The sequence below is a fragment of the Ostrinia nubilalis genome, chromosome 27, assembly GCF_963855985.1.
Source record: "Ostrinia nubilalis chromosome 27, ilOstNubi1.1, whole genome shotgun sequence".
Classification (NCBI taxonomy): domain Eukaryota; kingdom Metazoa; phylum Arthropoda; class Insecta; order Lepidoptera; family Crambidae; genus Ostrinia; species Ostrinia nubilalis.
In genome coordinates this window covers 8,912,424-8,927,463 of record NC_087114.1, presented here as the reverse complement: position 1 = coordinate 8,927,463, position 15,040 = coordinate 8,912,424, and the positions used below count along the sequence as shown (strand labels likewise).

The 15,040-nt window shown below is 38.9% G+C and overlaps 1 protein-coding gene across 1 annotated transcript; it reads left to right on the top strand.

Moving 5' to 3' along the window:
• Window positions 1–1,609: 1,609 nt before the first annotated feature.
• LOC135084770 (RYamide neuropeptides-like) lies at window positions 1,610–10,396 on the top strand. Its single transcript, XM_063979508.1, has 5 exons — window positions 1,610–1,649; window positions 6,850–6,974; window positions 8,191–8,266; window positions 8,408–8,563; window positions 10,232–10,396. The coding sequence occupies exons 2-5, from the start codon at window positions 6,860–6,862 to the stop codon at window positions 10,275–10,277; spliced, it is 393 nt and encodes a 130-aa protein (XP_063835578.1). The 5' UTR covers window positions 1,610–1,649; window positions 6,850–6,859; the 3' UTR covers window positions 10,278–10,396.
• Window positions 10,397–15,040: the final 4,644 nt, after the last annotated feature.

Genomic DNA, 15,040 nt, shown 5'->3' with positions numbered 1-15,040 from the left:
ACTCCATTAACATCTTTAGGAAAAAATATATTCGAATAACATTAGCGCTAAGGATTAAAAATATTTTCAAATGTCCTTATTTATAGAAATAATTGATACTAAACAATCCTTGAGATGAAGGATGGATGGAAGGATAGATAGATGTTTGTTACTCTTTTATACAGTAAGCATTGAATGGCTTTTGATGACATTTTACATGACTCTAAACTCTATTCAATTGATTTTTGTTTTTACTAGTGTATAATTACCCTAACATTGCAAAAAGAAATGCTGTGTATACCTGTTATTGAGGTCATATACGTATCATGTATTAAACCATGTTAAAATGTATAACTGTATTATGTATGTGACTTTGTTGGTGTACCTAATAAATAAATAAAAATAAAAAAATAAATTTTACAATTTACAATATTATTGTTTAAGCCGCGTACTGGAAAACGCAGCGTAGGACGTCCACCCACAAGGTGGACCGACGACATCATAAAGGTAGCAGGGAAGCGCTGGACGCAGGCCGCTACCAATCGATCAACATGGAAAGCATTGGGAGAGGCCTATGTTCAGCACTGAACGTCCTTTGGCTGAAATGATGATGATGATGATGATTGTTTAAGCGCCAAATTAATGTTCTTATTGACTATAATTTACAATAGAATAGAGTTTCGTATTCATACAATTAATTGGCTAAATTAAAACGTATTCATTACTAACGGTAATTAATTAAGAATTAACAATTACAATCTGGAATAATAAAATCTCATAAATAGATATTGTAACCTTAAATGATTAATTATTGTGCTATCACATATTACTTATAAGTTACTATTCCTATACAAAATAAATATTCTGTACACAAGTTTTTTGGACTATTCGAAATGAAATCAAGTACCTACCGCCCACGGACAGTAACTAGTGAATAAAGTACAAGTGACATCAATCAGCAAGACGTATGCCTCTCCTAACGCGCTGCAACAGCCGCTCGGCCGCATCCATCATACCGCAGTTCTGTGGGTGATACTCTTGGCAGGTGTAGAGAGTTCAAAGCTTAGCCGTCAAGGTTGGGTAGCAAGAATAAAACAAACCTCCCATAGATTTTAAGACACAGTGAAAAGTTAACTGAAAGTTAAAGTTTTGATATACAATTCCAATTAAACCACGATATCCGAACGGTGAAGGGGTCGGAGCGGAGTGACTGACTCGACATTTAAGGAACGCGGGTTCGAACCCTACCGTCACTCGACTATTGAGTTGAGCCCACTCTTAAGTTTAGCTTAATACGAGGGGCTGAAATTATTTAATTATAGTAGGTACATACTATCATAAGCAGAATCTTTTCACTTCAGGATGGGCCTGTTATCAATTCTGTTCGGTATTCACACACAATGTCTAAAGTTTAATAAAATGTAAAAAATACTGATTCAAAAACTGTGCAACCAGTTACAAACACTACAAGCACTAATATAATATTTATTGAAGTATCAAAAGTAAAGAGCTTATATTTAAAACCTAATTAAGCCCTAAGCAGATGAGCAGGTGCGTGGGCCCTGGATACCTTCGGCCCGCATATAAAAGCGCGCGCGCTACGGCGCCCGGCACTCGCTGCTACGCCGCGCGCTACGACGCTACGAGCTACGGCTACCTGCTACGAAAAGGTCAGTACATTTAATTTTTCATTCACGATTTTTCATGAATTTCGGTAGACCGTAAATGTAATTAATTAGAAAAAAAAATATTTTACGAATGTTTTTATAAAAATACTTGAATCGTCTAGCATTATTTTTATAAAAGTCTATGAAATCATCTTAACACCATATTTTCAAAATTAAAATTGATAGTCCAATAATAACGATTTCGTCGATAGTAAATTATAATCGTGTAAAATCAATATAAAGTTAGTAAGTGTACGGAATAACAGTATCTTACTAATATAAAGATTATTAAGATTCAGTGTTTGATTGATCTAAACTACAATTAAAACCTAGTTTTGAACAAATCTAATAAAGCTATGAAAGACAATGAAAACTCCAATACACTGTTCAAAGTCTGGCGCGTTGAAATCTTTTTAACGTGAGCCTTCCATTAAGTATTATTGTTATTAATAATAATGTTTTTGTTTATTAATAATCAAATAAGACACAAAGTTGACTTGCTTTAGACCTACGATCAGAAATTATTTGATGCTTACTTCAATATGACCAGTTGGTTATTTTATGTTATTTTTATTTTATTAAGTTTAATTTAACTAACTTTCAACTCATTAAATTGCGTCATAACAAAAATACAATATTCCTTAATCAATAAATGAATACAAGACACCATGCTTTATCCACTGACAAAAAATTCCAATAGCTGAAGAGTTTAAAGCAATCACAATATAATTTTGCCGTGTTAAAAAAAATGTTTGTATTACCTAGCACTAATTACGTGCGCTATTTAAAGACAAAACGAAGCTTTCTTTTAAAATCAATCTGCGGTGAAGTGTAATGGCGCCGTAAAAATGAACGCCGCCGACTTTATTTGCAGTTTTAAGAGAGCTCGATGGCAAATATCAATCAAATCAAACATAAAATGAAACAATCAGAAAGAATTGCTTCTAATAACGCAGTGCCCTGTCTTTTGCGAGTATTATAAAGAATGGACATAAAGCTGCCCGCTCCAGCTTCGCATGTGGAGATCTATGTTTATAAAAGCGAAAGGTCACTGATTGACTGACTGACTCACTCACTCATCACGAAATCCCAGAAACTACAAGTGCTAGGAGTCTCAAAATTTGCATGGGTTAGCTAGTGTAAACATTAATTTAAAAAAGAATAAAATAGAAATAGTCCAATTTTCATAAAAAAAAACTGATGACACTGACTGTTCCCGACAAGCTGCCCTTATAATACGAGTATTTACCAACAAGTTATCTTAAGTACAGATTTCAATTAAATAGATTTCAATGCCAGCAATGTTTATCAACCTCCTTACAAAGCTACTTCTTGGAAAATAAACTCCGATAGATATTTTACAGCCGGTGCTCGGCTTCCTCCGGACGAAGGAAGGAAAGCTCTTCGCTTCCGAGCTTTGCAATGAAGGGAATAGACAGCAATTGTTCAGTCAATTTTCTCAATTGACTATGGATAGTGATAGTATACCGTCATTTCTAGACTACTAACTGTATAGTTACTAGAGCTAACTTAAAACTGGAGTATTTTTTTAACTGCAACTTAACGTTTTTTTTTTTTAGTTTTCATTATTGTAATTGTGATAAAGTCACAAACTCTATTAATCAATTACACGCAGATAACAAAAAAGATAATATGGATAATTAAGTATAATTATCCATTTATTAACCACAAGACTACAAAACTGCACAAAAGTTGTTAGAGTTACAAAACTTAGACATAGTGATAGCAAAATAGTTAAACCGTATCTGGCGCTGAAACAATACCGTGATCTTTATTAATATTTCATAACAATTAAAAGCGAAGCGTTTTCGTGACAGGGATCTGATGGATTTCAACCACCGGCTGACTTAAACTAACTTGATACTTTACGATATTAAATAGTAATGCCAAATCAAACTATAGAGGTAGTTTAAGAGTTATTAGTTTGTTAAAGATTGTTTATTTTACATTTAATAGGTTCACGCCTACGTGCTTTGAGGAGTTATTTAATTTTGAAAGCCCAATATTATAAACGAAGCTAGGTCTAGTTTTTAATATGACATGGTACCTATATGGCATTCGGTAGCTTTACCCCCGGGTGTCCGGCAGAGTAGAATATAGTTTCTAACTAACGAAGAAGGTTTAGGAAGGGCCTAACCCGTCTCAGTGAGGAGTAGGGTTTGTACCCGGGTTATCCCGGAACCGAAAGAACCGGGAAAACCCGGGTTTTTTCGACAGCTTAAGAACCGGGTTTTAAAAATTCAAAACCTGGTTCTTTCGGTACTTTCGGGTTTTGCATAGTTGTCTAAAATATGTTAAAGGTATTAGGCATGAGTCGTCACAAGAAAATTGCGAACGTATAGAGAACCTAAAGATATCAGATTAGCTAGTAATAAAGGTTAGGTACCTACTTATTGGTTTTGTACTTTGTTTTTTTTTTATGAGATATGTAAATATTTTAAGCATTTTTCTTACATTTTTTTTAAATCACTGGCACATTTTTGTTTGCGCTTACGCTGCGACAGGTTATACAGAAGATTGAGGACTATAACTTGCCACAATGCTTGGCGTTCGTAGACTATGAGAAGATCTTCGATTCGATCGGGTCTTGGGCAGTGTTTACAGTCTCTTCAGCGGTGCCGTATTGACTATCGGTATATCGAGGTGCTGAAGTGCTTGTACAAAAACGCCACCATGTCGGTCCGAGTACAGGAGCAGAGCACGAGGACGATTCCTCTGCAGTGAGGCGTAAGGCAGGGAGATGTTATATCTCCTAAACTGTTCACCACTGCATTGGAAGACGCTTTCAAACTCCTTGAATGGAAAGGATTCGGCATAAACATTAATGGCGAGTACATCACTCACCTTCGGTTTGCCCACGATACTGATTGTGGTCATGGCAGAATCGTTGTAAGATCTTGGCACAGTGCTCAAAGACCTTAATCGAGTTTCCTAACAGGTAGGCCTGAGGATGAATATGGACAAAACAAAGCTTATGTCCAATGTCCATGTTGCGCCCTACCCAGTTTCGGTTGGGAGCTCAATCCTCGAGATTGTTGACAAGTATGTCTACCTCGGACAAACGATCCAGCTAGGTAGGTCGAATTTCGAAAAGGGGGTCAATCGTCGAATCCAACTCGGCTAGGCAGCGTTCGGGAAACTACGCAACATCTTTTCATCCAAAATACCTCAGTGCCTGAAGACGAAAGTCTACAACCAATGTGTGTTACCAGTGATGACTTATGGCTCGGAAACGTGGCCTCTCACTATAGGCCTTATACAGAAGCACAAAGTTGCACAGCGTGCTATGGAGAGGGTTATGCTCGGTGTTTCTTTACGAGATCAAATCAGAAATGAGGAGATTTCCTCCTTCCTTCTCCTCATTTCTATGTCAGCGGACTCAGCGGACATAGCCCGACGCGGACGCAGAACTGACGGCCGATGGGGCAGGAAGGTCCTGGAATGGAGGCCGCGTACCGGAAAACGCAGCATGGAACGTCCACCCACAAGGTGGACCGACGACATCATAAAGGTAGCAGGGAAGCGCTGGACGCAGGCCGCTACCAATCGATCAACATGGAAAGCATTGGGGGAGGTTAATGTTCAGCAGTGGACGTCCTATCCTATGGTTTAAATGATGATGACGATGATATTTTTGTGTAAGAGTTGGCAACACTGACTCTTTTATTTGCTTTGCATCTGACAGTCAATATACCTATAAATAGTCAAATATATCGTTAAGTTGGATGAAAAAGACTGATTGTTGTACCTCAATTGAAAACTAATTATTTTACTTCTTTTTATTTTTGGGAGTAGAATTTAGTAAAAATAGAAAAATATTGTTAATCATGTTTGTTGATTATTCCTAGTCTATTCAAAGAAGTGTTATTTCAATAAAAAAACATAATAAAAATATTGTATTTTTGGAACCGAAAGAACCGAAAAAACCGGGGCTCCCGGTTCTCATGACCACCAGACCCGAAAAACCCGGTTCCTCAAAACCAGAACCGATTCTGCATTCCCTAGTGAGGAGGTAGGCTAAATCCTCCATTATTTTTTATTTATTGGAAACACAACATATTACACAATTTAGATGAAGACTTACAACATCAAGACATGCTAGTCTATAATGAGAGTAGTGATTTGCCTCTGGTAAATTCGAGAGTTGTGTTCCTGCAATGGAAACTTACGCTCGGCTTCTGAGTTAAGTTTTTTAGCTTGAGCGTGGTCCTCTCCTCTCAACGCTCAATTAAAAATCTCACCCACCCATTCAGAAACAGGGGGTGCTTGACCTGTTACTAATACAATGTATTAGCAACAAATACATGTATGCCTAGGCATAAACACTGTTCGCGAGGAAATAGTACAGGCAAGCCTGAAATACCAGGAGAAACTGGAAACTCATGCAAACGATTTCGCACAGGCATTAAGTGGAGAAGGTGAAGGTGGAAGGTACAGTACAAACGACTGAAAAGACGGCATTCCCAGTCTCGCCCAACGATTTGTAGACTGAGTCAGGAAGAGAGTTGAAAAATCTAAACGCTTAACGGAAGTTAGACGCTTGAAATTTGGCATGTAGGTACCTTAGTAAACTCAAAGCTTAGTTACAACAAGGAATTCCCGAAATTCCCACAGGAATTAGCGGGAAAATCCTTTTGTATGAAAAATCTAAACCGCTTAAGTAGACCTGAAGAAGCCCTCTATCTCGAAGACGGTTCACCGTATAAAAAAAGTTTTTAAACAAAATTTGTAGAGAATTTAGTATTCTACAATATTGATAATAAATACAAATAGCAAAAAACCCATAGGAAATGAGATATTTCCAAAAAAAGCGCAAAAAACCGATTTTTGTGACCTTTGACCTTAAAATTTAATAGTTGCTTACACCCTACCATATGTAGGTTTTGAGACAACTTTTAGGGTGTCAATATACAAGTATTTACAGACTTACAGCTGGGTATCTCTAATTCCGAGATTCTTACCTAATTTAAGCTTAAATGACTGGACTATAAATCTTTTGATGGCGATTCGAGTACGCAAACGATTTGAACTCGAAAGTTTTTCGTGCTAGCCGTACAGCAGTTGATTGGCTCTCAAAGACAACATAAAACTCAGGATATGTAGCGCCAGGCTTGTTTTCGAACAGTTTGCCATAGGGTAGAAAATACATTAAAACAAAGTTGACCTGTAACGCCCCCCGCAGACCTCCCGGCATGAGCGCCCCCCCGCCGGGCGCGCGGCGCGCGCTGGTGTGCGCGTGCGCCGCGCTGCTGCTGTGCGCCGCGCGCGCCGCGCCCGCCTCCGACAAGCGCGCCGAGAGCGAGTTCAGTGAGTACATTTTTTGATTATACAATAAGACGCTTGTTCGAATAAACCCGAAGACATTTTAACTTCAGATCATTTTAACCACGTATGGACATTTTGACACCTGCACATTCCAACCGTTGAGCATTTTTTCGCATTGACTACCCACTCCCAGAATGAATATTACAATATTATTAGCAATTTGTATTGCCCAAATTACTAATAGTCCCATTAGCCCCTCGTGTTAAGCTAAATAAGCTTGTGTTACGAGTGGGCTCACCACAATAGTCGAGCGGCGCGGCGGTGGGATTCAAACCCACGTTCCTCGGATCTCGAGTCGGCCACTCCGATCCCTTCACCGTTCGGCTATCGTGGCTAAAAAAAGCACATTTTATGCTATGAACCGAATAAACGTTGTTCTTTCTTTCATTCATTATTTCTTTATATTATCCGAGCTGGATCTTGCGGGCTTGTTCCCACGGCAATCCAAATTTGTGGGATCCAGTAATGCAGGATGCCGGAAAACAGGACTGTAGTATTATCACACATAGTTATGACGTGTACCTACTTGAAATTCAAACAGGAAACTTAGGTTTTTATTGGGACACTGCAAACGGGATGCTCGTGTGAACATCTATATATATAAAAGAAAGTCGTGTTAGTTACTCCACTTATAACTCAAGAACGGCTGAACCGATTTAGCTGAAAATTGTCAGGGAGGTAGTTTAGAGCCAGGAGAAGGACATAGGATACTTTTTATCCCGTTCGAAATTAAAAAAAGTCTGCTTATTTATTGCCATTAAGGCGGAAGAAAGTTTGCCGGGTCAGCTAGTTAATAATAAAACACATAGTATACCTACACTAAGTGGGATCCTGCAAAAACAGTTCCTACAAAAAACGGGATCTCTTAGTGGGAACGAGCCCGAGGGTACAACCAGGGTACCAAGGTTATTTTACGATGTACGATGTTGTGTGTGGCTTCAGTGGTGGGTGACTTTCTAAAGCTGATAATGGTGATGACTCTGCTTCTTATGACTCGTCACATTCTGACCAATAAATTTCATTAAAAGCTGAATTAAGAGAAACCAGACATAGAAAACAATGACCCCGGCGCAAGTCATTGTCTTCCAATGAGTGTTGCGAGTATTTTTTTTTACCTAAAGCCGTCCGAATTTCCACAAACAACTAATTAATTAAAAGTTCATTGCAAACTGATAAAGTATCTGTGTTTATCGAACAGTGTCCCCGATGCCGTTCGTGCTGGGCTCCCGCTACGGCCGCTCGCAGCCGCGGCTCATCGCGCCAAGGAATGACAGGTAACCAGTCTGAAGACGCTGATGACACTGAGTCCAAACATAATTATTGTCGGCCGTTTGGTGTTGTGGTTCGAAACGGACTACGTTGACGGGCGATCGTTGAACGACCTATTGATCGTTTGGTTTTGCACATGTTGGTAGGTTCTTCATGGGCAGCCGCTACGGCAAGCGCTCGGAGGCGCCGCTCGGGCCGCTCCCGCTGGCGCCGCCGCCGCCGCCGCGTACTCTGCTGTGCGACTACACCGGCGTCTTCCAGCTCTACCGCTGCTCCTACACGCACCACTCTTATGACAACAGGTATGACCGCCACTCAAGAAACTGACTGTATCATAAATTGTTTCTTAAAAGACGTCAACAGAGGAAGAAGTTTTCAATTCGATTGATTTTTTTTTCTATGTACATACTTATCGGCCACCGTCTGTCTATCCATTTCAGTTTTTGCTCTCGCTCTCATCAAATGGTGATTTTTTGCGATGGATCGAGACGACATGACCGACAATGGGCAGTTACCACTTTTTCCGATGGTTCATGATTACGCCGAGATTTCTGATTTGATTTACGTGATTCTTTTTTTGTTCAATTCGAAATAAGCAAGTAGTCCCATAATAATAAATAATTTTATTTGGTTGAATAGTTTTTATTTTATTAGCATTTTTGTTAAATTTTAAGATTTCATTTTGAGACGTCCCTGTTAACCCTTCAAGTACCAGTGAATTGAGATGTAATAAAAATCAATTTTATTGTTACCGCGGTCTCATTCCACTAGTTACTAGAGTTCCAAGAGAAAAAGGATACAGTGATTAAAAGCCCAATGATCTGTGAACTGGCAAATTCATTATGAATGATGAAGATCCATTTTGATTATGAGGTCGTGAATTTGTGATAGAGGTGACAATCATCAGTAACAAAATAATAATAATTTGATATGCAACAAAGTATGCAAGTTTGTCTGTATGGAGTCTTCTTTGACAGTTTCAGTAGACACTGCCCTGGGCACAAACAACCGTTACCTATTCGGCGTCGACATGACACTTCTCGCTCGCAGCTTTTTTATTTGCGCGTTGGCTTGGCAGGCAATTATCAAACAAGCCCCGCGTTGTTTGCGTTTTCAAATATTTTGCACGAAACAAATTAAAAATAATTAACCGCAGTGTAGTCACTTTTCGTTTCCGCAACAATCAATTTCATCGCCGAAAAGATTTGCGGTCATTTTGGTATTTGTAAACCTACATCCCAACTAATATTATAAATGCGAAAGTAACTCTGTCTGTCTGTCTGTCTGTTACGCTTTCCCGCTTAAACCTCGCAACCGATTTTGATGAAATTTGGCATAGAGATAGTTTGAGTCCCGGGAAAGAACATAGGATAGTTTTTATCCCGGTTTTTGAAACAGGGACGCGCGCGATAAAGTTTTTCTGTGACAGACAAAATTCCACGCGGGCGAAGCCGCGGGCGGAAAGCTAGTTGTTTATAATCTACATTGTATACACTGGCTTGTAAAAAAACTCATTTTAAAACTCATTTATTTTTGCAAAATAATGTCGGCCGTTTGGTGTAGTGGTTCGAAAACGGACTACTATGCCGAGAGGTCCCGGGTTCGATTCCCGGCTGGGCAGAAATTGAAATTATGAATTTTAATTTCTGTGACGGGTCTGGATGTTACTATGTATAATATATGTATTTACAAAAAAAAAGTATTTAAGTATGTTTATATCCGTTGTCTAGTACCCATAGTACAAGCTTTGCTTAATTTGGGACTAGAAGCGTAGTGTAAAATGTCCAAGGATATTTATTTATTTATTTTAAAAAGCACTTTTACACGTTCCAATATTAACCCTACCACTGCTTCGGGACAATAAATGGGGAGTTGTTGTGGTAGTAGTTAGGATTTTTGTACTTCTGACTCTTCACACATCGCAGAAATGCATAATAATACTCCACTTTAACTCGGTAACTTGTCCTCAGCAACCGAAGAGCGGACGACGACAGAGAGCTGGGCGACGACGAGTGAGCGCCGCCCGCCCCGGCCGCGTAATACTACAATCGACGATGGATATTACGGGACGCCATCAGTATCCCCACAGAAATAACGGCCACATACCAATCTGATTTTGTAAATTAAACGGAAAATGTAAACAGTTTAGGGCAGCTTTAAACAGCTCAAAAAGTTATGAACTATGTAAGCAATTTTGTTTTCTGATAATCTTCCAACTGACAGCGTCCACGTCGATTACTGGCTCTCATCCCGGATTGTTTGGAACTTTTTATTGCTATATCTCTAGAAGGTGACTGAAGAGCTAGACAGGAGTTAGCATAGTTTTAGTTTAGACCCACTCTTGCTTTCTTACTTTTTCAGACTAGAATGTAACTAACCACCGTTTATTTTCTTTATTACACAATATTTTTCTCTAGATGATTCCTACTTTCACTTGGAAATAATAGTCTGCTTGTACATTCTAGTCCAGATTGACCTAGCTCTGGGTTAAGAAACTGATCTCACAGTGAACGGTTTCAATCCAGATTTTGACTTATCCTAGACTGGACAGGGAGCCTAGTTTCCTATTTTTCTTGTTGTTAGAATCAATTAAAGTTAATACTGGGGATTGAGAAGTAGGTACCAGGCGAGCATAAAACTACAAGAGAGCGCCGAGACGTTTGTACCGCGCCTAGCAAAGGCTGGGGCTCGGCGCGGTGGAAACCACCGAAAACATCCAAATCCTACCTTATTCTCCACTTACACAACCCATACATTACACACTCTTTACTTTTGTATAATAAAACTATTTACTTGCTTATGTTGTGTGCACCATCGATTGGCGATTGTATTTATTAAGACTAGGTAAGGAAATGTTATAAATATTGTTGAAAGTATGCGTATGAAATATCAATAAAATAAATTGAAAATATACCTACTATCTTTTATTTACTTAATATTTTTCCCATTAAATCATCAGGCGACATGATATTATTAAAAATACCGCACTTTCCTAAGATCATAATACTAATAAAATAAGATTAGTTAAATGAAACGTTAAAAATAACGTCCGATATTTGTATGAGTCCCATGAATGCACTGGGCCCATCTGTCATTAATTTATCAATATTACTATGACTACATTGCTTATTGCTTCAAGTGCTCTTACAGCTTACATGAGCAATTCTTACTCCAGTCAGATCAACAACAAATAGGCAAAAAGATAATTTTAAGACTCCAAAAAAAGCGGAGCCTGAGCGGAGCGAGCCTGCTCCCTGAAAATCCTACCCCACGCCACAGGCAGAAGAATTTTGAAGGTGAAATTTAGAAATTTTATATGATGCCATGTCGCATCGCATATAAATTTATACAGTCATGCCAGATAATATTATTTTGACTAAGATGTAGAGTTCAGGAAAATTAGTCGGATAGCATACCTACCTACTAAGTTACACCTACCTAATGTGCCCGCGGCTTCGACTGCGTGGGTAATATTATGCCTCCAACTCACTTGTTCCTTAGTTTTCCTTTGTACCTTCGGACCCAGGGAAAAATTTAGGATTGTTTTTTACCTATTTTTTTCTTGGAAGAAGGGACACGCACGATTTAAAACAAAACACTTTCTGTGACAGAACAATAATCATGTGGGTGAAGCCGCGGGCAAAAGTTAGTACTTACTAAAGCCAGGTTGTTGGAGTTAAATATACTTATTCCGCGCTTTGCTTATTTAAACCTACCTACGTATAAGTTACATAATTCAAATTCAAAATGTTATGTAATTCGATTAAACAGACCTAGCTCTATTTCCTAGCACCTAACTACGAGGCAACGGACAGTATTGAAATGTGAGTAACATAATAACAATAAGTAACTCAGTTACTCCACACATTTGCATAGTTTGTCTAAGTCTGTGCCGCATACGATGTGAATACGAATGTGACCGATCGAGTTACGATTGAAATTAAACTTATTAGTTTAGAGAACGTATCAAGTTTGTAAGCGGCTGTCTTGAATACTGAGGACGCTAGAAAACTATTCTTGTTAATATAAAATACCTACTTTTTCTAAAGTATGTAGATTTCGACGAATACAGTATTAATACATCTTGGAAAACAAGACAACCTAATAAGCTTTTTGTTAGACTATAAGATTTTTGTTCCCTTAAGTAAGTTAGTAGCAATCATGAACAGACAACAAGAGGTGACGTACTTAGGACTTATGCAGTTCTTTGACTACAGAAACATTCCATGGAAGATGGACTGGACGCGGGTAGGTAGTCTTAATAAAATCTTGTTGAATGGTGGCTCTTGGCTGATTGACTTCCTTGAAATATAACCTTTTGTCGTCTGGGTTGTAACAACTGAGTAACCGGTAATGTCGTGGGTTCGATTCCCACCTGCAACTAGATTTTATGAAGTTTTTAAATTTGAGATGCAACTTTTGACGAATTTTTGTAACTGGAAAATAATGCAATAAAATTATTTAAGTACCAGTTGAAAATCCTAAACCCAAGTCCTACTATAATTTTATACTTATACAAGATTGCTATATAACAAGCACGCAATAAATACGCAACCACATTACATTTTTTTATCCTGCCAGAAGGGCAGGGCCTACCCACTATAAACCTGACTTTGGCATAAAATGGTGAGCCATATGACTCTGGCTCGGGGACGCCGGATATCACTATCGGCGTTTGTTTCAAGCATTTCCTAAAAGCTACTCCCTCCAGCAACGAAAGGGGAAATTTCCCAGAAGCGTGGAATCGCAATGACACGGGAATCTTCCATCTCTAGGTCGGAAGGTCATGGCCCGCCTACATGGAACCGATGCCACAAATAAGTATTATTATTATTATCTCAAAGTTAATGCAATTTAAATGAGCCGAGGTAATCTGCTTGAGGACAATTCAAAATAGACCCATTCAATGCTTTGTGACCTTTGGTAGCAAAGTATTCAATTAAGTGGAATTTACCTCTGAGTGAATTTGGCTGAAACGACGACGACGACGACGACGAATGCCAGCTGTACTTAAAGATATCAGATAATAATTTTAAGAACCGTGGCATAGCTGAGAGCGGCGCGTCACGTGACAAATTCATTTTAAAATAAAAAAATATAATTACTATAATAATAATTTAGAAAACTCTGATCAAAATTCAAACAGATATTTCATGTAGGTAAAAAATGTTTGTATTGAGAGGATCGAATCCACGATTCAAATTGTTTTCAAAATTAATTAACCGACTAGGGAGACAAATTAAGCAGAATTTATGTGACATGTAAAGATAGCAAATTGTAGTCCTACGAATATGAGTAGGTAGTGCACAGTGTTACTCGGTGTGTACCTCCAGTGTAAAACTAGTAACGCTGTGCCTAAAGCCTTGATCACACGTACCGAGTAATCGAGTGAGATAGTGCTCTCGGCCTCGGCCGAGTATTCGGTGCGTATGAACATAGCGCCGAGTGATCGGCCGAGCAAAGCGGCGAGACAGTAGCTCGACTCCCGTTCTACTTACTAGGCCGAGGGTCCACCCTCCCGCTTCCCCGCATTGTCTCGCTCGCTCGCTCGGCAGGTCTGAACGAGCACTGTCTCGCCACTCGCCACTCGGTCAAATGATTGACGTCACGTCCACAGATTAGAGAAAAAGAAAAGTCTCAATAGAACTGAACCACAAACTGAACTGACTATGCTAATTTCAAAACACGTGTGAACAGCTACTCGCTTACATCATTGTCTCGACCGAATAAACATTTTACTGTCTCGCCCGTTTACTCGGTACGTGTGATCAAGACTTGACATCGCAACTCGCTCACGGTGGGGCCGCGGCCGACCCGGCACGGCTTCCCACAAAGCTGCCCGATGCAAATGAAGGGTAACTAAGTTGTACTCATTTATCTTATCTGAAGACTTACGTCGACATTGCCTTGAAAATTGTACACAAATTGAAAATGTGATTGCATTTTTCAATCAGATGGTTTGAAGTGGAATATTTACGGTTTAATAGAATGTTTTGATTAGGTACGACCCCAGCCAAGGATGGATTACATTGATTGGAAACAAATTGGAAAATTTTAAATGCGCTTAGGATTCCCGGTTCTAATTTTCTGTCAAAGGCAATGTCGTTTTAATTTTTAACTGCAATTCTACCTATCCTGGACAGCATTAGCAACCATAATTTAAGCTGGTTGAGTGATCAAAACACTTGGCCAATACGATGCGGACTCAGGCACCGATGGTTCCGTATCAATATTCTATCGACTTGCTGTTGAACACGTCTCTACTACTAAGGGTTTAATGTAACTGTCTATTGACACATTAACTAATTAATGTAAGTTTGAATAAGTAGAGAAGACGACTTCAATGCAGTTAGCTTTTTACCTTTCGTGTGAAAATTACCTAACTGAAAACTAAGTAGGTAGTTATTCTTTCGTGGGCGTTTGAATCGCATTGTGAATTATGTTGTTAGCCACCTACAGTTTGATTACCAAAATAATATTATCGCATACGATTTGGGACGCATAAATTATATTAAAGCTTCGAAAAACATTAGAAAGTTGATACAACAACACAAACAACGAAGTACGCGTTGTGTAAACAGAGGATTTGTGTAAACAGTTTCAAAACAATTATGTTAACAGACGCCAGATGGACTCGGAGGCTTTACCTGAGTTCGCTTCTAGCTTGTAAATTTATAAATTGAAGTAATTTTACGGCCGTTTTGAAAAATTTTTTGGCCGCTTATGTGGCTCGCTTAACGGACTACTAAGTTTGCCGGTCCGTGGAATGCGCGTCCCCT

What these genes read in the sequence shown, in the direction of transcription:
- LOC135084770 (XM_063979508.1), top strand. Translation starts at nt 6,860, where the DNA reads ATGAGCGCCCCCCCGCCGGGCGCGCGGCGCGCGCTGGTGTGCGCGTGC. An exon ending in GCGCGCCGAGAGCGAGTTCA is followed by an intron (nt 6,975 to 8,190) that starts GTGAGTACATTT and finishes TTTATCGAACAG; the next exon opens with TGTCCCCGATGCCGTTCGTG. An exon ending in CACCACTCTTATGACAACAG is followed by an intron (nt 8,564 to 10,231) that starts GTATGACCGCCA and finishes ACTTGTCCTCAG; the next exon opens with CAACCGAAGAGCGGACGACG.